The 26,286-nt window shown below is 36.5% G+C and overlaps 1 protein-coding gene across 11 annotated transcripts in view; it reads left to right on the top strand.

The window, feature by feature from the left end:
• The window catches only part of AGFG1 (ArfGAP with FG repeats 1), a 71,747-nt gene that overhangs the window by 22,772 nt on the left and 22,689 nt on the right, over positions 1-26,286 (top strand). For 8 of the 11 annotated variants that reach the window (XM_017529092.2, XM_017529099.2, XM_017529098.2 and 5 more), the window contains exons 3-6: positions 16,210-16,325; positions 19,921-20,083; positions 20,913-21,066; positions 25,855-25,974. In XM_017529092.2, coding sequence (XP_017384581.1) covers positions 16,210-16,325; positions 19,921-20,083; positions 20,913-21,066; positions 25,855-25,974 — 553 coding nt within the window. The remainder of the gene's footprint in view (positions 1-16,209; positions 16,326-19,920; positions 20,084-20,912; positions 21,067-25,854; positions 25,975-26,286) is intronic. The other 3 variants (XM_017529103.2, XM_017529102.2, XM_037738744.1) reach the window with 1 other exon arrangement.

Here is a 26,286-nt window from a genome sequence, read left to right as displayed (position 1 = left end):
TTTTTAAGACGGGATTTCATCATGTTGGTCAGGCTGCTCTTGAACTCCCGACCTCAGGTGATCTGCACGCCTTGGCCTCCAAAGTGCTTGGATTACAGGCGTGAGCTACCACGCCTGGCCTTCAAGTCTCATGTTATCCGTGAACGTCAAGGACTTTAAAATATGTATAGCAACAGTGCTATTTTTGTCCCTATAACAATTAATAATCTAGTCATCTGGTCATTTAAGTTTTCTGTTGTTCATAACTATCTTTTCTTTTTTTTCTTAGTGGTCTGTTTGAATGAGGATCCAGGTAAGATCCACACATTAGTGGTTAAAATGGGCTTTAAAACTTTGTACTGCTTATAAAGGTTTGGAGGCTTTGCTAGGCGCTGTGGCGCGTGCCTGTAATCCCAGCACTTTGGGAGGCTGAGGTAGGCGGATCACTGGAGGCCAGGAGTTCAAGACTAGCTTGGGCAACATGGCAAAACCCCATCTCTACTAAAAATAAAAAAATTTTCTGGGCTTGGTGGCTTGTGCCTGTAATCCCAGCTACTCTGGAGGCTGAGGAAAAGAATCAGTTGAACTCAGCAGGCAGACGTTGCAGTGAGCTGAGATGGCACCACTGTACTGTAGCCTGGGTGACAGAGTGAGACTGTCTCAAAAAAAAAAAAAAAAAGAAAGGAAGCTAGATGGTTCACAGTGACACCTGCAAAGATTGGACTGGAATGGGCCTGTATTAGTGGTATGTGGCATAGATTCAGGCAAAGGTTTGTGTTAAGAAAGTGGGGGCCTCAGGCCGGGTAGTTATTCTGGGGATGGAGAGTCTAACCTGGGGCCCCTGCCAGCTTTAAGTCTCTGAGAAACAAAGCAGCTCAGGTGACTTCCAGTGCCTTGTGGGACACTCAGGCAGCATAAGTGCTACCTGGTACACATCTGAGTTGTAGTCCTTTACCTGTGTCTTTTCCATTGCTCTGGCATCAGCTACTACTCAGTCTCCTGAAAATAGATGCTGGGTTCTTACTGCAGAACAAGAAGCCTGCTTGTCAGGACAGCAACTGACATTCGTTGTGGCAACAGAGTGTGCCTTCTGGTTATGGGGTACATTATGAGCTGGTAAGAAGAAAATAAACAGGCCTTCCGGCCCCATAGAATTTTGAGGAATTTGTAATGATGTTTAAGGTTTGGATAGTAGTAGCCAAAGGCCATGCCTGCAAGAACTTCTTGTTGATTTGGGTGATACTTTTTGGTCAGTCTTCTACTGCAACATGACTCCCATCACTTTCCCAAGGACAATCTCATTCTGGCCTGCGATGCTAGGTTCTTTCCAAGGATGGAGTGGCTGCGAGCAGTTATCTTTTGATAGGAGAACTTGTCCTGCTTTATGCCATCTAATGGCAGCATAGTGTCAAGAGGTCTTAACGGCAGGTGAGCAGGGTCCCCCATCCCCTCCCCCGGTGGTGTGAGTGCAGTGGTTTACCAGCTGCTCTGCCTGCAGAGAGCGTAATTTGGCTATCTTGCTACATTGTCTCTCAGAACCTGCTTCCTGGATAGCTACAGCAAGACTCTGGACTTGGGCAGAGACTGCTCAAAGCGATAGGACAATGGCCATATCTGCCTGTTGGGTGTAGTGTTCTATGAATGACAGTTATAGCTCTGTGATTGATGGCGGTACTTAGATATTATGGATCCACCTTATTGATCTTGTCTAGTTGAGCTACTGCAGATAGAACAATTAGACAGCTGGTGTGGATTTTCATATTTTTTTCTATAATAAATCATTTTTTCCTGCATGTATTTTGAAACTTTATTATTGGTGCTGGTATATAATTGTTTTCTTGATTATGTTATCATTATGTAATGTTTGTCTTTATGTTTGGTTGTTTTTTGAAATTTACTTTATCTCATTTTTTTTTTTTCACCACCATGCCTGGCTAATTTTTTTTTTTTTTTTTTTCATTATAGTGATGGGTTGTTGTGAAGCACTTTATTTTTGTTTTCAGCATGTGACTGTGATGTATCTGGCCATGCTTTGTCTGTGTATATGTATTTATCCTACTTATGGTGGTTGATCTTTTTGAATCTATACATTTTTCATTTACCAAATTGAGAAAATTTCAACATTTTCCCTTCAAGTATTTTTTCTGCTTCATTCTGTCTTAGCTCTCCTTCTGAGATTCCAATTGCTTGGTTGGTAGGCATTTTGATACTGTTCTGCAGTTTCCAGAGATTCTCTTAATTTTTCTCCCTCTATTTGTATACTTTCCAGATCAGATAATTTCTCTCTTATCCCCAACTCTTCTGTTATTTCTGAGCTCTGATTTTTAACTTTAGATATTATCTTTTCCATCTTTAACATTTACATTTTTTTCTAGAGTTTTTTCTAGAGTTTCCATTTCTCTGCTCAGATTTTATTGATTTTTATTTATTGTTATCATGTTTTCTTTAATACTTTTATTTTTTTGAGATGGAGTCTTGCTCTGTTGCCCAGGCTGGAGTGCAGTGGTGGCATCTTGGCTCACTGCAGTCCCCACCTCCTGGGTTCAAACGATTCTCCTGCCTCAGTCTCCTAAGTAGCTGAGATTTCAGGCACCTGCCACCATGCTCAGCTAATTTTTGTATTTTTAGTAGAGACAGGGTTTCACCATCTTGCCCAGGCTGGTCTTGAACTCCCGACCTCGCTATCCACTCACCTCAGCCTCCCAAAGTGCTGGGGGTTACAGATGTGAGCCACTATGCCCGGCCTATAATATGTTCTTGAATATGGATATACTAGCTATTTTAAGTTGTTGTCTCCTTATTCAAAAATTTTTATCATTGCAGAATCTGGTACGGAGTGACTTTTCTTTTGATTTTGGGTCATAATTTCCTGTTTCTTTATATATGTAGTGCCTCTGGATTCTGTTTTGTTCCTTCAAAAACTATTGGTTTTGTTTGTTTTGCTTTTTACTTTAGCAAACTCTGTTTCTCCCATGGTGAGTTCCAGCTGAAATCTTTGCTCAGTTCCATAATTGAACTGTTTGAAGTTAGCCCCATGTACACATGGTCAGGAGTGAGCTAGAGATTTGGGAGAAGTTGATAACACACGTTTCGTGGTACCTATTTTATTTCTCTGGCCATCTCTCTTCGGGGATTTACCCCTCACTTCCCAGTTGGTGTAGCTGTGGTGAACCTCTTGTCTTCTTGTACTTTAAGCTTTAAGACTTGCGTATTTCTGTTTGAGTTGTAGCAACCCTGCATGACTGTTTTGAAGTGATGATCCTTAAATTAAAAAAAGCACATACCTAATGCTGTTTCTTTCCTCTTCAGCTTATTTGTGGTTGCTCTTTAGCGTCTTTATAAGCTTTGTCCAGAGTTTATAGTTGTTATCTGCTGGAGGGTTGGATTTTTAATATGAGTCTTTTTGCCATTACTGGAAAGAATCTATAAGTGTTTGCCCTTTAAGTGTTTTTTTATCCTTTAAGTTTCCTTTCCAGTCACTCATTCTTATTCTCTGTTCACCAAGTCATTTGTTCAGTAAGTTTCCCACCTTCTGGATTTTGCCAATGCCATCCGTGCAGTGTCAGTGTTCTCCCAGTTACCAATAAACTGATGGTTGGCTATAGTAGTTTCTTAAGATTCAGGCTTAATTTAAGGAAGGGGAAAGATCCACTATTTCATAGGTTGTGTGGTGTGTTCTTTTATCAAGAATCACTTTAAGAAGTTTTGATTTTTGGTCCTGTTAGCAGCTAATGCTCAGTGCCTACATCTATTAATTAGAGACTGTAAAATGGTGATATTCTAACTCAGTAGTTTTCTGAGTACAGTTTGGGACTTGTAGGGCATCCTTGAGACCTTTTCAGAGGTTGTTTAAAGTAAAAAAAAAAACGTTTAATAATAATGCCGAGACTCAGTTTGCTGTTTTTTACTCCTGTTTTCATGGGTATACAGTTTTCCAGAAGCTACATAACATAAAAATGCAGAAACAGATGAGAAATCAGCTGACTTCTACTTAACTAGGCATTTATGAAATTTACAAAAATTAAAACAGTGACTTTTCACTAATTTGTTTGTTTTGAAAATATAGCTATTTTTATAAATAAAAGCTATTTACGTTAAGGTGCAATAGTTTTATTGTCATTCTTCTTTAAGAACATTAAAACTATTTATAAATAGCAGTAGATAATTCTTCAATATTGAACTGTTTTCAAAATAGTTCCATAACATTTCCAATAGCAACTGGTTAGGTTTTTAAAAATTACCATGAATTTATTTGTTTGATGTATTTAACCGAAATTCAGTTATTTTTACTGATGCTCAAATTTTCCCCATTGTTCAATGAGATAGCCCACTCATGTATTCAGAAATGCTGAAAGAAAACTTTTCTTCCTCACCTTTTGGTTTATTTACATAGAATGTGGTACAAATGAGGTTTACTTCAGAGGCTTGTTTTGAATTTGGGCTAGTTTCTCTCTGTTCCTTGGCCAGTGACTACATTCCAAACTTCAGTCAATTGCCTCACAAATGAATGCCTTCAGTCACCAGGACAACAAGACAATAGAGTGTCAGTACAAATAGATCACTATCATTGAATCCTAGGTTGAACTAAATAATGGATGAGTGTTTGCATTAGAGGTGGCCACTGGTATTGATGATACCTTAAACCATAGATAATCCACAGACAATTCTTACTTCATATCAAGACAAAATAAAATGTAAAGTTATGTTCTTAACAATGATTTCTAAAGGTTATATGACCAAACAAGCTAGCCCCCTTCTGCTACTCCCTTGCTCAGCTCCTTGTTTGCTCTAGGTATATTCTGGGAAATGTAAAAAATTTAAAGCTTATTCTGTGTGTATGTCTATGTGTGAGGGAGGGAGGCAGGAACACACCATTGGTTAATTTTTTCTTCTTAGCAACCTTTCTTATCAGATTCATAATATCTTTGAGAGTGAGAATGCTTTGCTTTAGGAGGCTTCACAAAATAAGTTTATAACAATTGGAATGTAAACACTGTTGGGATTGTTTTTTTCTTTTTGGGAAATAATTCTAAACCTCATCCAGAAGGACAAAAGAGTAAAACTAGTTGGGAATAATTTGTAAAATTATTTACTTTTTGTAATCTCTGTCTTCTTTATACACAGTAATTTGTGATATAAACTTGCAATAATTACAACAGCCTGAAACTAGTGCAAGGATAGGCACAGATTTATGGATTAGATCCTGAGATATACCATAACCTTTATGACATATATTATAAATATGAATGATCTTGTAGAACAAATGAATTTCAACATTCATTGTGGAAATTGGTTATTCAGTAAATGGAAAATTAATTAGAATGTTAGCTGAAACATTCACCAAAATTTCAGAAAAATTTTAGCATTAAGTCATTAAAGGAAGCCAAAAACATGTAGAAAATAGTCTCAAAAGATGTACCTGCAAGATATTTATTAATCCCAATGGAGAAAAACAGTGACTTTAAAATGGAGAGAAAGATACATTTTAACCAAGTAATCCAAGTATATCACCAGTACTGGGACAAATTGACCTTGTATATCTCTGATATGATACACTGGGAAGGACACATTACTTATGTGGTATCTTCCCCAAAATACCTAATGTTAATTTAATCATGAGGAAGCCCAAAGTAAGGAACATACTACCAAATAGCTGGTCTGTACTCTTCAAAGATGTCATGGTCACGAAAGACAGAAAGAGTAAAGAATGGCTTACACCTGTAATCTCAGCACTTTAGGAGGCCAAGGTGGGTGGATCATCAGAGGTTGGGAGTTTGAGACCAGCTTGAACAAAACGGAGAAACCCTTTCTCTACTAAAAGTACAGAATTAGCTGGGTGTGGTGGTGCATGCCTATAATCCCAGCTACTCAGGAGGCTGAGGCAGGAGAATCGCTTGAATCTGGAAGGTGGAGGTTGTGGTGAGCTGCGATCACACCATTGCTCTCTAGCCTGGGCAATGAGAGCAAAACTCTTGTTTAAAAAAAAAAAAGGGGGTGGTGGAGGGGAAGTAAGGAATGTTCCAGATTAAAAGAGACAAGACAGTTAATGGATTCTAGACAAGGAAAACCTTTTCTTTTGTTATAAAGGCCATTAAGATTACTGACTGATCTTTACATTAGATAATATAAAATATGAATGTTTTGATTTTGGTAATTGTGCTATGGTTATGTAAAAGAACGTACTTATTTTTAGGAAATACACATGTGGGGTAAAAGGCTTGTTACATCACCAATTTAAATGATTCATTAAAAATTTATTTTTCTCAGGAGAGTGATAGAGCATTGGAGACCTGGTGAAGGGTATGTGTGATGTGTTTCTACTATCAGCTTTTCCTTAAAATATTTTATAAATAGAAAACCAAGCAAAACTAAATTGTAGTGTTTAAGGATATATACATGGGGGGAGAGTGGGTAACAGTAAAACACAAAGAGGAGATTACTGTAGAAAATACAGCCAAATAGCCCAGCTACATATTTAACATTTGAATGCAGAAGGACTTTGTAGACTGAAAGCAATGGAGGAAGTCACAAAGTAAAAACTGATATATTTAACTAGATAAAACAAGGAAGCTCGTGAAAGGCACAGTAAATAAAATTAAAAAGCAGAGCCATTTTTCTGTGCCAGGCACTATACTATACCGGGTAATTTACTTATGTCATCTCAGTTTGGAAAAGTTGGGCAGATGATAATTTTTCTTGAAACTACTGTGACTTCACTAATAATAAGTCTTAAATTTATAAAGATCTTTGTAATTTACAAAGCACATTCATAAATAACCTGTGTGTTGGGGTGGGGGGCTAAGGAGGGGTGATTACTGTACTCATGCCCCTTGCTGAAAGAAGAAAAGGCTTATTGCCCTGGGAAAACCGTGAAACACAGCATCACACACACACACATGCACATACACATCCATGCCCCTGATTGTACCAGAAATGGACACCTAACCCTGGGGCTAGTGACTTTTATCAGGTCTTGTTTCTTCAGAAATTGAATTAAAGTTCACAGAGGCTGTATTCAAACAATGAGTCATTTGAACTGAAAAATTGTATTTTTCAATAGACTTGTTAGATAGATTTATTTTTCAGATAGATTTGTTAGTCTCTGTACAGCCTAACAAGTAAACAAACAAAAAGTTGTACTTAGATAAGCAAAAGTGGGGACAAGACATAGTATGAGAAGCAAATGATAAACTGTGTGTTGGTGGAGGAGGTTCGCTGAGAGGGGACTTAAGAGACACTCAGACTGCCCAGGTCCCAGATAGTTTCCTGTTTGCATCTCTGGTTCCCATGAAGTATTCGTTTTGTTTTGGTGGAGTGCTTTGGTGTATGCTGTCTGCAAATCTGTTTTTATCCAAACTAATATAGCTGGGTTTTGATTCTTTTCAGCCTATCTGGAACACAGTTCTGATGTTAGAGACTTGAAGTGAAATAAGTTATGGGTATGTTGAGTTGTGTATGCTGCCTTTTACTAAGTCTTTACACTAGATGTCTGAATTAGAGCTGTTGCTCTTCTTTACAATGCAGATACTTGTAAGTTTTCTTACTATACATTGCATTTTATTTTTCTCTAGTATTCTAAGCATTTGCTTCCGTCTTTTCCTTTGTGAGATTTTGTAATCCCTTTCCAAATGTTTTATCATTTGCATTTATTTGTACTTAGTAGTTATTTAGAAAACAAGTGTTAAGTACCTATTCATCTTTCACCAGAACTTATTCTGGTACTTTTTCTCCTATATTATCAAGTGAATCAGTATGTATAATAAACTGGCTCTTAGTCCTTGCTCTTGGGAAGTTCTTCCTCCAGGGAAAAGTTTTTTCCCATCTCTGTGTTATCCCTGTGCGCATTCTAATACCTGCCTCTAAAACAGGTTTTTATTATCGTATTTAAATTGTTTCTTGTCTTCTGATGCTGGAATGATAGCATAGTCCATTGTTGCAGGTATGTTAGGTGTTGACAGACTTTTTCCATGGAGAGTCAGATAATAAATACTTTAGGCTTTGTGGGTTCCATAAGGTCTTTGTTACAATTAATGCTAATGTTGTAGCCAAAAGTAGTACTAGAAAATAGGTAAGCAAGTGGGTGTGACTGTGTTCTAAGAAAACATTACAGTATCTGTAAACAAAGTCCCCAGATTTAGCCCAATTTTCTGATCCCTGGCCCATATATGACATAAGAATTTGGATCAGTGAATTTATTATTTCTACCAAGTAAGTTGGGAAACTAAATGTTCTAGGTCAGCACGTATATTTTAGGTGAAACAAAATAAAAAAGATAATTTCTGTTGTGCGTACATTTGAAGGCTGTTAAGGAAGTTGCATTCACGCATGCACCAGATATTAAGTGCTTACTGTGTGTCAGGTATCAAGCATACAAATAGTGTTGAATCAAAGAGGAGGTTCCTGCTTCATGCAATTTGCATTTAAAAATTATGAGATAAGGGTTGAGAAAATACTGTGAGAGTGTATCTGAGATTTGGTACGGGGTTAAATGCCTCTTTGGATTGGTGGTTAGGGAAGGCTTTCTGTGGAGGCCAGTGGGCTGGAAGAGTTTAGAAATTAGTTTGGAGGAGTAAACAGGGGTCACATGCTGTTGAACCTAAGGGGCTGTGATGAAGAATTTGATTCTTAGGTTAAGGAAGCTGTTATAAGGTAGTTTGTGCTTAATTTTTTTTAAAAACCCTAGGACAAAATAAATAAGTCGGATTTGATATCTCGTATGTCTGATATTCCCTTACCTGTCCATTTATATGGCTGCTTCTCAAAGGTACTGTGTCTCAGAGATCTGCACATACAGCTTGTGTGTGCCTATTTTTAGTTACTCATTTGCATAAGTTCTAATTCTTGCTAGCATATTTTATAAAACCAAATGTTATGATAGAATGTATTGTAAAGTTTCTTAAAAAATGTATGTAAATGCAAAACTTTCAGTTTCTCTTGTATAAAGCACATGCAGATAGTGTTTTTGTTTGTTTCTGCAGGCATCTTTCAGTTTATGTATTGTTCAGATATGTGTCACTGAGAAATAACTAATCAGCTGGTGGTCTGGAAATACTATAGTCATATTAATGTAGGCTGGATCGGTGTAGGAAATGTTAATAATGCGCTTGTTTTTCCAGTACTTTACTTGAGTCATGGCATGTATTTGAGGTATTTTTCTGAGGATGGACTTTTTCTTCCTCATTTCTTCCTTTTAGGGCAAAATAATATGTTGGTGATATAATTTTGTATAGGTCCACGATACCTGTCTAGAGAGCTTCTAATGGTATTTTCTGTTTGGTAATGTTTATTTTTGTTCAGTTTTCCTGTCTACCTCTGAAAAGTGGATATTGGTTGCTTGTTCATCAGATTTTTAATTTTTAAACTATTCTTTTGTTCCTGTGTATTATGGGCAGTATTATTAAGTGCTGTGATTATATCTTACATACGAAAGGAGGCAGGATTACCTAGGGGATTACTCCATCTCTACTAAGTAAAGAAAGGACAAAAAAGAAAGTCTGAAATCTAGTTAGATGTATGTAGATTGGCTTAGTGAAAAAAGATTCTTTAAATTCCAGATCCTCTGTCCTTTCCTTATTCTTAGATCTTTCTATGCAGAGGTTACAAGCAGAGTCATGTCATGTGGTTTATTCTTTTTATCCTTTTTGTGAAAGTAAGGTTTTGTCCAAATAAAGGTGAATATCCATTTCAACAAGTTTCCCCTCCAATTTGCTGTCACTCTCAAGGATTACTGATATAACACTGTTTCTTAGCTTTCCTTTTATATATGAGTAATTGGGAACGGTATGATGGTTTCCTGTTTTTGGTATTCATAACTGAGTTTGTTAAATTGCTTGCCCTGTATATATTTATTATCATGATTTGGCTGCTGTGTTGGATAGCTGTTATCTGCACTTCTGACTCTAGTCTTTTCCTTGCTCTGGCTCCAAGCAGCTGGTGTGTCTGGATATATAGTTGGGCTTCTTATCCCTGGTTTCTGGTTGGGTTCAGCTGGCGGGGAACATTTTCAGCAGATTGAAGGAAAGGAGGAGAAAGAGGTTAGGATTTTTAGTTTCCTGACTTCTTCCTGTGGGATTTCTGTAGCCTGGCTGCATCCTTCCATTGAAGTTTGCAGTTCCTATCAGGCAGCCCTCTTTGTTTTAAGATTCTGCTGATGTTTCTCTTTCCTCCCCTGCTTTACTGCCAATGGGTAGGGGTAGGCCCTGCTGTTACTAACCCTGGGATAGAACACTGTCACTTGTGATTTCCTTAACAACTCAATTGTGCTTTGTAACAGTCTCCTTATTAAACTTCCTTCAAATTATCCAAATTGACTGTGCCGCCTGTTTCTATAGTAACTGACTGACAAAATATGCTTTAAAGTATTTTAGATTCTGTCAGTGGCTATTATGATTTCAATTCTAGAGTGGATTAGCACTATCAAGGGAAAAATTAACAATTTTATGAGTTTATTCTGTTGTCTGGTGTGATTTTCAGTTCTTCCGTAAGATCTGGCTTTGAGTATTATCAGTTTATTGAACACTTAATATGGCACAGCCCATTGTTTAAAGCAGTATGGGGAATCCAAAAGTAAATGAGACACACGCTTCGTGATTCTACTAGGCAGTTTGGAATGAGTTTCCTGTGAGAGCTACGAAGTGCTAGAAGTCAAGGAGAGAGATTGCTCTGTCAAGACCACTTTGATTGTGTCTGCAGCAGGAAAGAAGGGAGATCTTCAGTTTCCTCTCTTTTCCTGGTAAGACCACCCTTCCCAGTCATTGCTTATCTTGTCACTCCATAGCCCATCACTGCAGACCACTTAAGAGACCAGGCCCAAAAGTAATATAACTAATACGATATTTTTTTGAGGCAGTCTTGCTCTTTCACCCAGGCTGCAGCATGATCTTGGCTCACTGCAGTTGCCACCTCCCGTATTCAGGCAATTGTTCTGCCTCAGCCTCCTGAGTAGCTGGGATTACAGGTGCATACCACCACACTTGGCTAATTTTTTGTGTGTGTTCTTAGTGATGGGGTTTTACCATGTCGGCCAGGCTGGTCTCGAACTCTTGACCTCCCAAAGTGCTGGGATTATAGGCATGAGCCACTGCGCCTGACCAAACTAATACTAAAGTTTATATACCTGTTCTTGTTACCAAACATATATTTATTTAACTCATTAAACCTCCCTATGAAATAGGTTCTATTATTTGTATTTTACAGATAAAGAAAAATTAACTTGCTCAAGTCAAATAGCAAAGAGAGTTAGAATTCAGACTTATGCAGTCTGATTCCCTAGTCTAAGCTTATTAACTACCATCACCACCACATTATTCTATAATTAGAGCCGATTATTTAGCTCCCCCAAAAGAGACCATCAAAACTAATTGCATTGTTCTGTATAATTCCTTGTTTTTAAGTGTCATTCTTGCTCTTCAGTGCTGTTTATAGTGCCTTGCCCCTACTTTTCATGTCAATAGATTTTATCAGTGGCTGCATCTTCTTGTTGCAATTGTACCAGTCAGACTCCCTCATTCAGTATATATATATGTATGTACAGTATGTATTTAGAAACAAGGTCTCATTCTGACACCCAGGATGGAGTAGAGTGGTATGATCAAGGCTCGCTGCAACCTCTATTTTCCAGGCTCAGGTGATTCTCTCACCTCACCCTCCCGAGTAGCTGGGACTACACATTCACCACCACGCTCAGCGAATTTTTGTATTTTTTGTAGAGACTGAGTTTTGCCATGCTGCCCAGACTGGTCTTGAACTCCTGGGCTCAAGCAGTCCCTCCGATGTGGCCTCCCACAGTGCTGGGAATATAGGCATGAGCCATCGTGCTCAGCCCCCTCATTCATTTTAAATACTGTTTTTATTTCCACTAGTGTGAATCATTTTGGCATGGCCAGTATCCACACAGATAGCTCCATGGCCTCCAGAATTCCGTGACCTCCAGTGATCCTTCATACTACTTTAAACCTTTTATTTATTGATAACTGTATCAACTCCCAGATTTCAGTTTCAAGCATCCAGTTCTCTGACCACCACTGATTCTCTTTCCAGCTTACTCCAATACTGGAGCCAACAATTTTGGGACAATCATCAGGACTTCCATTCCTTCATTTCACTAAATGTTGTTATCTGTCTTCCTCATGATGTCTTTATTTTTCTTAGCTTAGGTTCCATGGTCTGTTAATACAGTCACCTTTTTCTAACCTCTGTCATGTTCTGCCCAATGAAACCGATATTCTACCTACTTTTACCTAAATAGCCAAATAAACCTAGTTTCACTTTAAATATTCATGGCCCCAAGTCTTCAGTGCTTCTTAGTCAATTCATTCTCACCCTTTTTTTCTAATCTTGAAACCCCTTTTTTCAGTTGGTGGTATTGGTTTTACTAAAATAACAAAACAAGCAGAAAAGAGACTTTGTCAGCAAATCTAGATGCCTGAAATAGTAATGTTAGTAGAGTGTTGCGAGCAGAAGGTGACCTTTCAGGGACTAAAATGTGAGTAGGTCATAAGGAGCTAGAGACTAATATTTTCCCAGATGGGCCACTGAAACACTGGCTTTGTTAAATGAATCTTGCCCCATAATAGATTTACTGGCTAAATTTGAGAAATGCTGAAAGCTGTATATATTTCGAATCTCTCTTTCCCTCTGTCTCTGATGTTCTGATACAGGCAAGGAAAGATGAAAAGTTACAGGTAGGAAGTAAGTTTCCATCTGCTGGCCTAGATGTTACTGAAGCATTGGTTCAAACTTTAGCCTATTTTACTATAACCTGGAAGACTTGATGAAACAGATTGCTTGGTTCCACCTAGAGGGACTGATTTCACAGGTCTTGGGTGGCTCCTGAAAATATGCATTTCCAACAAGTTCTTAGGTGACACTGATGTTGCTTGCTGATTTAAGGAATTGGGAATCACATATTGGGAGTCATTTCACTTGAGGAAGAATTCAACTGCCAAGAGTGTTGAGAATGGTTAGGATTTTGAGCTATAAATATAGGAAATAGCTGCTGTGGGACAATATAATAGGAAATTAAAGCTGATGAATAACTTTGAGGAACTTTGTCAGTGAGATATTTTGAATTCGTAGAAGACCCAAGCAGCTATTTTTAATGACTTTCTCTGGCAGTGTGACCTTTCAGAGAGCAGGCGCAGAACCACAGCAGTTAGTATGCAGTTTAGAGGAAATCCTACAATCTGCTTACCTCAAATAGTTTACCATCAAGCACTCCATCTTTGCTTTGCGTTACCATTATGAGTGCTAAGATGGCACCTCTATGATCTGTCTGCCCTTAGCCTATCGGCTTCATTTTATTTATTTGTACTTTTATTATTTATTATTCATTTACTGATTTTAGTTTTAAAAGTTGTATATGGCAGAAGTGTTAGAAAGTAGAGACTAAAGTGTCTTGAAGTAATTCTGTCAAGTAATTCCATGGCCTTGGGCAAATACCACGTCTCTTGTTTTCTCATTTGGGAAGTTTTAAAATAGAAGAATTAAAAACTTGCAGTCCTCCCTTTCTGAACGTAATTGACAGATCTTTAAAAATCTTAAAGAATTACAGTTTGCGAGAATCATTAGTTAGGTTTCTGCCTGAGGAGAGTCCCATGTAGTTCTTTTTAAGTGGCTAAAAATTAATTGGACAAGCTGGTTTTCTTTAAGGTTTGTGCAAGTAAGTTGCACTACTGTTCCTGGATGTCTGTACTTCTCAGGCTTTGACACTGAAATGTCTTCATAATGGATTATGCCTTACTCTAGTCCTCACTCGTGTCAACTGTCACTTCCAAAATGACTTTATAGTATCTGTACTGAGCCTGAAGTAGGAAGGAACCGCAAGAAATATTTTGAAACATGTTTGGGGACATGGTAGGAGAGGAGAAGGGAAAGTCCTTTTTCCTGTCCTTTCTCTTATGTCTCCCATAGCCAATTCCGTGAGCAAGTAAGATTGAGAAGTATGCTTTTCCTTGGCTCATGTCTTAAATATTTGTCAGCGTTTTTGAAACCAGATACTGTGTTCTTTTCATAGTGTTGTAATTGCTTATTCTTTAAAATAATATAATTTTGGAAACTTGTGGATTTGTTTTCGATAACTTTGCTGAGGAACAACTGATAACTTGTACATATTTAAATTGATAACGTGTCCATAAAGTATACAGTTTGATGAGTTTTGACATATCTATATACCATAAAACCACTACCATAAGAGCAAGAGAGCATCCATTTTCATTGTGCAACCCTTTGTAATGAATCCACTGGTCTGCTTTTCCTTGCTGTAGACCGGTTTATATTCAAGATTTAAATGAATGGAAATATGTTGTATATATGTTTTGGTGTGGAGGGGAGTGCATATAATCTTGAGGTTTATTCATGTTTCCCGTATTAATGGTTTACTCCTTTTAATTGCTGAATAATATGCTTCTGTGGATTTTCTGCCATTTTTTTATTTGTTTGTTTATGGACAATTGGGTTATTTCCAGTTTGGGGTTATTATCAAAGCTGCTGTAAATATTTATGTACAGTCTGAGTGTGGACAAGTGCTTTTATTTTTCTTGGATACATACCTAGAAGTAGAATGGCTAAGTCGTATGCCAGGTCTACGTTTAACTCTTAAGAAACTGCCAAATGTTATACCATTTTATATTTTAAAGAGTTCCCGCCGCTCTGCATTGTTACCAGCACATTGTGTGGTCACAACTTTGTTTTTAGCTTTTCTAGTGGTATCTATGCATGTCTATCTTGGGAGTCTCAGTGTCTTTTTTTTTTTTTTTTAAGATGGAGTTTTACTTTTGTTGCCCAAGCTGGAGTGCAATGACATGATCTTGACTCACTGCAACCCCTGCCTCCTGGGCTCGAGCGATTCTCCGTACTCAGCCTGCGAGTAGCTGGGATTACAGGTGTGCGCCACTATGCCTAGCTAATTTTTAAAATATTTTTAGTGGAGAGGGGATTTCACCATTTTGGCCAGGCTAGTCCTGAACTCCTGACCTCAGGTGATCCCCCCCCTTGATCCTCCCAGAGTTATGGGATTACAGGCGTGAGGCACTGCACCTGGCCTCAATATTGTTTTAATTTGCATTTTATACGACTGATGACAGTGGGCTGCTTATATCTTTGGTGAAGTGTCTGTTCAGATCATTTGCCCCCTCTTTAAACAAGTGTTGGCTGGGCGTGGTAGCTCACGCCTGTAATCCTAGCACTTTGGGAGGCTGAGGTGGGCGAATTGCTTGAGCTCTGAGTTTTGAGACCAGCCTGGGCAACATGGTGAAACCCTGTCTCTACAAAAAATACAATTAGTCACATGTGGTGCTGCCCAGCTTACTTAAGGTGGCTAAGATGGGAGGATGGTTTGAGCATAGGAGGCGGAGGTTACAAATAAGCTGAGATTACACCACTGTACTCCAACCTGGGCAATAGAGCCAGACCTTTTCTCAAAAACAAACCAGAAGAAACCCCAAACAAGTGTTGGTTTATCTGTCTTTTATAATTGGATTGTAGGAGTTCTTTATATATTCCAGTTTCAATTTCTTAAACATTTTGCAAATATTTTTATCAGTTGGAGTCTTGTTTTTTTATTTTTTAAGTTCTTTTGAAGAATAACTTTTTGATGAAGTCTACTTTATAAATTTTTCTCTTTATAGTTCTTTTTGTGCTATTTTATTTCATTTCTCTTTTGGTTTTTCTGAAAGTTAAATATCTCAGATTCTCATTTTTAAGCTATTGGACAAAAAAGTCATAGGAGACAACTGTAAAGCTAATAGTGTATCTGCCTTATATTTGTGTTTATTGTTACAGTTTTATAGTAAATTGTTTATGATTCTAGTATTTTTGTGTGTTCCTTTTGGTTTTTTTAGACTTGTTGAAAAGGCCCGTAAAATTGTTACTGTTTCAGTTCCTTTGTTTTGTGAGTAAGAGAACTGAGGTTTATACAGGTTACAAGACTTTGCTAATGGTAAGGCTTATGTTTCCACCAAGACCAAAAAGGCCCCAGGTCTTCTCAAATCCCATCTCACCGTTCATTTCCCTTTTTAAATGATTCTGTTGCTAAAAATTTACTACATACTGCAACATATTAAAAATAAATTTAGTTTCTTTATTTCTGATTATTAGTATCCTCACTGAATGCATATTATTAAAATTATTATGTAGATTAACTTCCTGAAAGAATCATTATTTCCCCTTAAAATGTTATTAAGGGAAGATGTTGAATTTAACATATATATATATCTTTAATTCTTTCCAAAGGTCTGTAAACAGATTTGGCTAGGATTGTTTGATGATAGATCTTCAGCAATTCCAGACTTCAGGGATCCACAAAAAGTGAAAGAGTTTCTACAAGAAAAATATGAAAAGAAAAGATGGTGAGTGAATAGTTTATATGTAGAATAAAGCCTCCCCAAATCACTGGATAAGGTTAGTCTGATACAATGAAGGATAAAAGACATAGACACTGAGAACTAGATAAGTATATAATTCATTATCTCTTGGCTTTTTGTTGGTTTGGTTTCCAAAAACCTTTACTTCTACTTTATCTTAACTCATCTTGTGCCTGGCAGCAGCCTTTTTTTTATAATAATTACCAGGAAAGTTAGGCATTCTTTCTTCTACTCATTCCCTATCTTAGTTAGCTTCTTTAAATGTATTTTTTCCTGCAAAGTCTCCATTCTTAAAAATCATTAATTTAGCAAGTATTTATTGAGTCATATCTTTTTTTAAATTTATTGAGTAGCATCTTCAATGTACTAGGCACTGTGCTGAAGTTCTGGTGTTGTAATCCATCTACCTAATTGTCTGTTGTAGTCTTCACTCAAAGTATTTTTTTCTTTCTACCTAAGAAATCAGTTTACTTCCTGGTTAAGAAGGGAGTATTTATATTTCTCTAACTAAATATATCGGATGTTAAGTTTTAAAAATTAATTCCAACAGGTTGTTCATATAGCTAGTAAGCCCCTTACAGTAGAATAGGGACTATATACATAAAGCTAGTGTTCATCTACTCAGGGCTCTTCATTTTCAGCTATATGAGCACAATTTAAGTATAGTTACTAAGACTCTTTACTCTTTTGGTTGTTTCTTTAATAGTATTGAATAACGGATATTTCATCTTGGGAGGTGAAGAAGATGGGGCAGAGAGTCAAAATAGGAGGTAGATAGTCGGGGAGTAACGGGCCTCTTGTTTGCCTGAGAAACTGTATTTCAACCCAGAGAATATGTTCAGAGCCTGTTTTGATCCTGAGAGAACATTTGACGTGGTTTACAGCAGAGGTCTTTACCTTCATTCAGGAGCACATTGGCTCTGACTTGCATGCTCTATCAAAATTTGTATTCTTACTGCTTTCCAAAATGGACTACTTTTTTTTTTGGAGACTGAGTTTTGCTCTTGTTGCCCAGACTGGAGTGTAGTGGCACGATCTCTGCTCACTGCAACCTCCGCCTCCCGGGTTCAAGTGATTCTCATGCCTCAGCTTCCCAAGTATCCAAGATTATAGGCACCCACCACCACGCCTGGCTAATTTTTTATATTTCTAGTAGATATGAGAGATGGGATTTTGCCTTGTTGGCCAGGCTGCTCTTAAACTCCTGACCTCAGGTGATCCGCCCACCTCAGCCTCCCAAAGTGCTGGGATTACAGGTGTGATCCACTGAGCCCGGCCTAAAATAGACTACTTTTTGCAAGGCAAGGTTAGTCAGGGCTATATTCAGCTACACCAGAAGATATCATGTATGAAAATAGATTAAAATACACCAGTAAAATATAAGTTTAGAAAAGAAGAAAATATTAGAAGATGGGTTGATAGTAAAAATGTGGTAGCATAAATGATTCTTTTAAAATGAAAGGTATAATTATCCCTTTACAGTTTTGGTTCTGAATTTCCTAGACATTCCATCCTATAGGAAAGACTGTTCTCCTTGCATAGCCCTAACCTAGTTTTGTTTTTTCAGCTGTGTTACTTTTACCAATTCAGAAAGTGAGTTTGGTTAGGGATTAGCTTATGATCAGCTCTAGCTATCGGGAGAAATATGAGTGTCAATAACAGTTGGTAGAATTAAAATCATAGATCCTTACCCCCACATTTATAACAGTGATGTATTATTCATTCAAACTATAACCCAAGTACCTGGAAACCTCAAATAATTATAATTTATGTGTTTTTTTTTCTTCCCTGAGAAACAGGATAATAAGAGTAATACAAATACAGACTTTACGTGGTGGGACAGGTAACCATCATTAAGAGGCCCAGAACCTGTATGTTTTTATTGCAGACTCCTGCACACCTGTAACATATAGCTAGAGAGCAGTGAAATTGGTTTCTAACATGGAATAAGCACTATCCAGATGCTGTCTCCCTAAAAATACTCACTGTAACTGTACTTAAAACAGTGATGCTGTTGTTATCCAAAGGGATTTTGAAATTGTTTTTTTGATCAGTTCTCAAAAGCACTTTCTGTGTTAAACAAGATTAGTTTCTTTACTGTGTCAGCTCAGTCTTGAACCAATAACTATCAGCTGATTTTATCCTTCGATAAGACTTGGCTATATCAGTAGTATGCTAAATTATGGGAAAGTATAAGTTCTTGTATTCATTCTCATATCCCTTGTCTCTCCCATTTACTTAAAAAAAAAGCAGTTGCATTGTTTGTGACTACTATGTAGTTTGGTGACAACACTTATGTAGTTAACAAATACCTATACTAGGAATGTGTTCTCAGTGCTTTACAAATGTTAACTTATTTAAACCTCACAGCAACTCTGTCTCTCCATTTTATCAGTGAGAAAATGAAAGCACAAAGAGTTGAAGTATTGATAGTTTACCCAATGTTTCACAGCCATTTAGTGGTAGAGCTGGGATTTGAACTCTGTTTCTGGAACAGGTGCTCTTAAACATGGTTTTCCTTCTTTCCTCACCTACTTCATATGAAGAATAAAAAGGAGGGTAGGACAAAACCCAGAATTACAAAGAGCAAAAGCTCTCACATAATCCCACACCTAGAAGTCAGCATTGCTGATGTTTGAACATTATTACATCCTTGCTGCCTCTTTCTTGACGTGCCTCCTCACATAAATCATGTATTTACATGACTGGAATTAAATCTGCAAGAACTGTGAAGTTTTAGCTTTCCACGTCAAAGCAGAGTAGCTATGAGTATTGTATTACAGTGATTTTTAGCATAATCCCTTTAAATATTTTTCTCTTGACAGACGTTTGGTTTCCCAGTTTTTTTGAAATGATAAAGAGAGGACTGTGGTTAACATCCATGTGTACATGTATCTATAGACTTAGCAATTCTTAAGAATAAGTTTCTGGAAGTGATACTTCTGGTGCACAAAGCACACTTATTTATTTATTTTAGTAGGTAGCAAAACAAAATTTGTGAAGTCCACACTTAGCTCATAGGTGAATAAAGCCTTAATTTGCATTTTTGTTAAGTTGAAAGTGTATTTCTATGTCTCTTTCTGTGAATTGCTTCTTTTGTTCATTTAAAATGGGATGATCTTATTCTAAGCCTTTATATTTTAGGCTGTTAACTGTAATATTACCAGTGTTTCTCTAACTGTAATATTACCAGTGTTTTCCTACCTCATCTGTCTTAAAGTTATTTATGATCTAAGATAATTTTTTAAATTATACTATTAACTATTTATTGCGATGATTAATTATAGGTCTTCTGTTAAAAGCAGTTATTTCTTGTATTGTACTTAATGTCTTAGAAAAGCTATAAATAAGTAATTGAAACGAGTTTTGTGGTTAGTCTTTTTCTGAGTATTTCAGTTATTTAATGGGTGTTGTGTTAAGCTATTGTTTCTTTTTAAAAAAATAGGTATCAGTGTGAGAGGAATTTCAGATACGAGTAATGGTGAAACAGTCTCGTACAAAGTTAGAATTAAACTTATCATTTTTTGGTTATAGAATTACCTACATTTTTCTTAGTTAACTGGTTTTTTACATATTTTAGGTATGTCCCACCAGAACAGGCCAAAGTCGTGGCATCAGTTCATGCATCTATTTCAGGGTCCTCTGCCAGTAGCACAAGCAGCACACCTGAGGTCAAACCACTGAAATCTCTTTTAGGGGATTCTGCCCCAACACTGCACTTAAATAAGGGCACCCCTAGTCAGGTGAGTAGTCTTTGAATCTTTGTAGGGAGTTCAACTTAAGGAGGCTTGAGTATCAAGAATTTGAGAATTCTTTAAGACAGCAGCATAACCTTGTATGCCAGTAGCATTATGTTCCAGTGGTTTATTATACATTAAGAAATTGTAGGTTAAGTGGGTGAAATGTATTTGTTTGTTTTTCTTGCTGTTGCTAATATGAGTTTCTTTGAATTCTCTGCAGCTTTGTAAAGGTGAATTCTACAGGAATGTTGCTATAACTATATATACGTGTGTGTGTGTGTGTGTGTGTGTGTGTGTATGTATCATTTATTATGCAGCTAGTAAAACATGAATCTGTGGTGACTATCAGAGTTAAAACATAAAGTCTCTGCGATACACTTTTCTAGAAAGGGATTTCTTTAGGAGTGCAGTTTTCCCACGTGTGATTGTGAAGCATTTTGATCATTAAAATACAGGGGGCTTTGCATTATACCTTATTCTTAGAAATGAACAAAATGGAATCTTTTCATAAGTTGCTGCCTAAAATTTGTACTTTATTATAGTTGTGTGGGGCTGTGACACATCTGTTCCTGTATAGTATTGCAGCCTCTATCCTATACAAGAATGGTTCAGAAGCATAATAATACAGATTGAATCCTTATTGATAACACATACTAGAACATTTGGATAAATTTCTCTGTTTTCACAAAAGGTTTGAGTGAAAAATGAGAAAGGTTAACTCAGTATACTGTAACTTCTTATGTATAAGTGTGTTTTAAGTTTAGAGATAGTTTTGTATAAAGATTTTGCAGATCTGACTGGAATATCTTTATAGTTAATATGTGGTTTATAGTCCCCAGTTGTAGGTCGTTCTCAAGGGCAGCAGCAGGAGAAGAAGCAGTTTGACCTGTTAAGTGATCTTGGCTCAGACATCTTTGCTGCTCCAGCTCCTCAGTCAACAGCTACAGCCAATTTTGCTAACTTTGCACATTTCAACAGTCATGCAGGTAAGTGTTTTTTCTCAACAACTTTTGCTGGGGAATGTATATAAAGCACCAAGAAACATTACTTCTTTATCACACTTTGAATATCAGTAAACATTTTTTGTTGAGAATGTTTCTGTCAGTTGTTGGCATGACCTGTTTTCGTGGAAAAATGGGGAAAGGGTATAATGTATATAACCTCGCTCTCTCGCCCAGGCTGGAGTGCAGTGGTGAGATCTCACTGCAACCTTTGTCTCCTGGGTTCAAAGGATTCTCCCACCTCAGCCTCCCAAGTATCTGGGATTACAAACATGCACCATAGCACCCACCAGTTTTGTACTTTTAGTAGAGATGGGGCTTCACCATGTTGGCCAGGCTGGTTTGGAACTCCTGACCTTAAGTGATCCTCCCACCTCAGCCTCCCAAAGTGCTTTTTTTTAAGATGGAGTCTCACACTCTTGCCCACACTGGAGTGCACTAGCATGATCTTGGCTCACTGCAACCTCTGCTTCCTGGGTTCAGGCAATTCTCCTGCCTCAGCCTCCTGAGTAAGTGGGACCACACGTGCCTGCCACCACGCCTGGATGATTTTTGTGTTTTTAGTAGAGAGACGGGGTTTCACCATGTTGACCAGGCTGGTCTTGAACCCCTGACCTCAGGTGATCCGCTTGCCTCAGCCTCCTAAAGTGCTGGGATTACAGACGTGAGCCACCGTGCCCAGCCCTAAAGATACTTTTTTGATAGAACACTTGTGGTCTTTGAGTGGCCTTTTCTTCCCTCCTTATTCTGAGATTTAACATATTTGTTACAAAAAGTTTAATGCACATCACCAGAAATTGGGATTTATGGAGTTTTATTTTGTTAACAAATATGCAAACCTCACAGAGGTACCTAGGTAATATTTAAAAATTGATTATTGAAGTGTAGATTCGGTCACTTGTGTCTCTCCTTAATTGTGGTAGCAATAGTCTGAGAGGGAAGTGGCATAATGTATTAAAAAGAACCTGGGCTTTGGAGTTGGGACAACCTGGGTTCAAATGCTGGCTTTCTTGCTTATTATCTATGTAACTTTGGGCAAATCACCTAACATTTCTAAATTTTTTATTCTATAAATTGTCTTTGTTAAGTGGCAAGGTTCAAATGAGATGATGCATTTAACTGGTTGGCATCTAAAAGGTACAAAAAATATTCTCTCTTTTACACACCTTTTACATATATATGTACATATGTAGACACATACACACTTATGTGTGTTTACCTATCGTGCATTTCAGAAAAACGATCATAGTTTATAGCAAGTTTTTATGCTGTTTTAATCTTTTGATCTTAGTTAAGATTCCCCAAATGGTTTAGATTCATTTCCCAACAGCTTGGTAATTTCTTGACTCTTTATAGTTGCTGCTTTATGCTTTAACAGTGTAAAAGCATACATAGTATTTGTGTTGGAAATGTGTATGGAATCTATTTTGGATGCCAGTAAGCTGTGTTGTTGATACCATGGAAAGTTTACCCGTTTGCATTTTGAGTGATTACATAAGTATCAAACCAAATGTAGAACATTAATTTAGGAATTTAGTCATTTTGTAGTTTTATTTTGATAATTTGAAACTTTGCTTTATATTATTTTCTATAGGTTCAATTATGGACAAGAAAAATTCAAGACTATTTTTCTAAAAGATGTATTTCACAATTTTATGAGCATAGCAGAAACCATTGCTGAGAGAACTGTTTTTCTATTTGTATTTTAGAACTTATTTTGCCTTTTTTTACTTACCTGTGAGATTGTGATGGTTTTTCTTTTTCAATTTGATGACCTGACTTTTCGGATAGTGATGACATAAAGCATATTATATGTAATCATACCCAAAATGTTCTGTTTGGTATAGTTTGACAAATTGTAGAAAAACTTCTCTCCAGCCACATTTCTTTCTAGCAAGCAATAAGGGAACCTTTTGTTTTAAATATTAATAAAAACATTTTCTAAGGACATGATTTAGAAGGAAATTGTGGTATAATTTTTATATGTCTCGTGTGTAGTTGCTTTAAAAAGGAGTCTTAGGATGACATGGATTTCTTTTTTCAGGAAAAGTTATACTGAGGAGGATAAGAAATTGTGATTTTCTTTTGCTTAAGTTGTTGAGGTTGTGGTAGATTTTCCTTCTTCTGTATTAACTGAGCTGCAAAATCCCAGAAAACCTGGAGAACCTCTTTCAGAAATCCATTTCCCTTCTGACCAGATAAGAACCCCAACTCTCTTTTCCCACCTCTTGCTTTTGAATGCTGGTAAAAAGAGTTGAGGGGAAAACCAACGAAGAGTAAACCTTGTATAATTTATGAATATCTTCTGGTATAATCTTTGTTTTAGGATTATTGAAATATAATGTGAAATTACTAAGTACCAAATTCTTTTGTAAATTTGCAACTTATTTCTTGTTCCCATTGTTTCTCTCTCTTTAAATGCAATTTGTGACTTTCATAGGTAATGTTGAATTTTTCTTTGTAGCTCTGTTAGCCAAAAATGGTTAGATAAATCACTGCAACTCTTCAGACTAACTTGTACCATGGTTGCACTATTACTTTCAACAACTCCCTTAAAATGCACTTTGAAAACAATCACCATCATTTAATTGTAGAAATGCAGTAAAGGAAAAGAAACTTCTATTTTGATCAGATTGATAGAAAGTGGTTGATCTTAACTGTTTTGTGAAGAAAGAAGGTAATAGCCACGTAGGCTAGCTGTAAGTCAGGTTGCATAAGAGGAGTTGTTTTTTTAGTCTAAAGTTCTTACTTAAAAATGACTGCTCAAATTACTTTTTTTTTTCGTTATTTGAGTTTTGGTTTGATTACAGGTGAATAAAATGTATATACCTATTACAAGAAGAAACTACTGAATTACTCATTTATTTTTCCTTCTATACAGTTGATACCATCTTTTGACATTTTGCCTTGGAGTAGTCTCTAGGTATAAAAACTAGGTCGTGGTTTAACTGAAATAATTTTTTCCAGAGCCTTTCCAAGCATTCAGAATCTTTATTTTTTCATATAAGGTTCACAAATAAAGTTATTGATTGCCAAGTTCTCATCCTGATATTCTTGTTAATTTTTCAAAAATACTAAATGAGAATGTTATCCTGAACAGTTTGCTATGACTGACAGAACCTTTAATGGCAAATGACAATTATTCAAATATGCCAGTCTGGTTGGTTAGCACTGTTTTGTAGGAAAACTTGTTCTTTTGTAGAAAGTTCAGTGACTTAAAAGCCAGAAGTCTTTACTCTTTATGTGAGCATTCAGGCTGGGGTATAGTATTTATGTTGCTGTGTGGGGTTCAGAAAAGTCATCCTTTACAGAAATATGAATGAAACTAGAAATAAAATTCGCCTGCTGAATTTAGTAGTTATTTTGCCTGATGATAAACATCAATCATCACAAAACCTGTGCACTGTAAACTGTAATTGATTTTTGTCACACTCTGTACTGTAGGATCTAAACCCAACTGCCTTGCAACTCAGGTAACACAAATGAGTAGTATAATGCTCTATTTAAGGAACAGTGGTGCCCTTTTTAAAGGAGATGATCTAATCTGTTACCACATGGATATAGGGATTTAGGATTATGAGATATATTGATTTTTTTTTTTTTTTTAATAAGAGAAGCTGGAAGTCTTTTTGTTTATTGTGAAATGCCCTCTTTAAATGTTGGGAATTGATGGGAAACAATGTAAAATACTGTATAGATGTAACAAAGCGTATCTGTCAGATAAATTTGCTGAGCGCTGCTAGTTTGCATCCTATGATCTCTCTCTTTGTCTTCCGGTCTCAGGAATATTTGTTTCTCATTGAGGAATGACAGCTATTAGCAAGACTCAGGCTCATTAATTTGGGATCTTAAGTTTCATACTAAGTTGACTCCTTTGTACTTTTTGAAATACGATTAATTGAGAGTCAGTTTTACCATTGTGTTACATTCTCCTTAGCTTGGATTTCTTTATGCATAGAATGCTTGAGTGTCCAGATAGTAATTTTTCTAATACTGAATTTATTAGTGTTTAATTTCCAAAGTTGTGTTTTTCAAAATTTCATTCTGCAACATTTGTAATCGATTGTTGAAGATAGTGAATAGATCAGTACCTAGAAGTAAAAATGGATACAAGTACTACAAAGTCCTGTTTTACCATATTTAATAGGTATTCAATTAATATTTGGGGCTCTGAATTATATGCTGTAATTTCTATACTAGTACATTGTTTCTTAAATTTTAATAAGTTTAAAATTGCAGGCTTCTAATAGAATGTGAATATCTTTAATTTATTTGGTGATCCTGTCCTTTTTTAAATTTTTGTATATGACCATGGTGACACATTTATAAACTTAAAAAGTTTTATTTATTAATTAAACCATCTTTGTATCATTTTAAATATTTCAGTTGTTATTCACATTCACATAGTTGATTACCATTTGTACTCAGTGAATTTTCCAGAATATTTTCTACATCTTTGTCTGCTTTACTGTAACTCAGTACTCTGAAATAGTTTTCTTTGTTAATAGAGTCACTTTTCTGTCATATACAGAGTATTATGTCCAGATTTGTCATTGCACAAAGTGTTTTTGGAAATCCCTGGTTACTCCTTCGTAAATTACTTGTAATTGGGTTAAATGCTGGTAGGATTTAAAATCTGATTTCTAAGCAAATTCTCTATTAAGTGAGTTTTGATATATAGAACTTATCATACAATTCTTAAGCTCATTTGTCACGTATTTTCATTTATAGTTTTCATATTCATTAACATATGTTGTTCCTTACCATTTACAGCTCAGAATTCTGCAAATGCAGATTTTGCAAACTTTGATGCATTTGGACAGTCTAGTGGTTCGAGTAATTTTGGAGGTTTCCCCACAGCAAGTCACTCTCCTTTTCAGCCCCAAACTACAGGTAGAGCTTCTCCAGCATTGTGCTTAAATGTTTACTATACAAAACAAAACTCTCTAAGTATAGTTTTGAAAAATCAGTCTAAACTTAAATATGTGTAATTATCTGACTTTAAAATGGTTCTATCTTAAAAAGCTCTGGGGAAACCTGAACTCTTTATTTTTTTCTATGTTCATTTGTTTTTCTGCATTAATTGGTGTATTGTCATTGTCTATTTGACAACATCCATTCTCCTTCTTTTCCTGCACATGAATCTTCCTTATGTCTACCATGCATAGAGGACAGAGTATTTCTCTCTTTTTTTTTTTTTTTTTT

The sequence above is a fragment of the Cebus imitator genome, unplaced genomic scaffold (genome assembly GCF_001604975.1).
Source record: "Cebus imitator isolate Cc_AM_T3 unplaced genomic scaffold, Cebus_imitator-1.0 Scaffold57, whole genome shotgun sequence".
Lineage (NCBI taxonomy): Eukaryota > Metazoa > Chordata > Mammalia > Primates > Cebidae > Cebus > Cebus imitator.
Note: the sequence above shows the minus strand (reverse complement) of the source record. Positions and strands in the feature narration are given on the sequence as shown.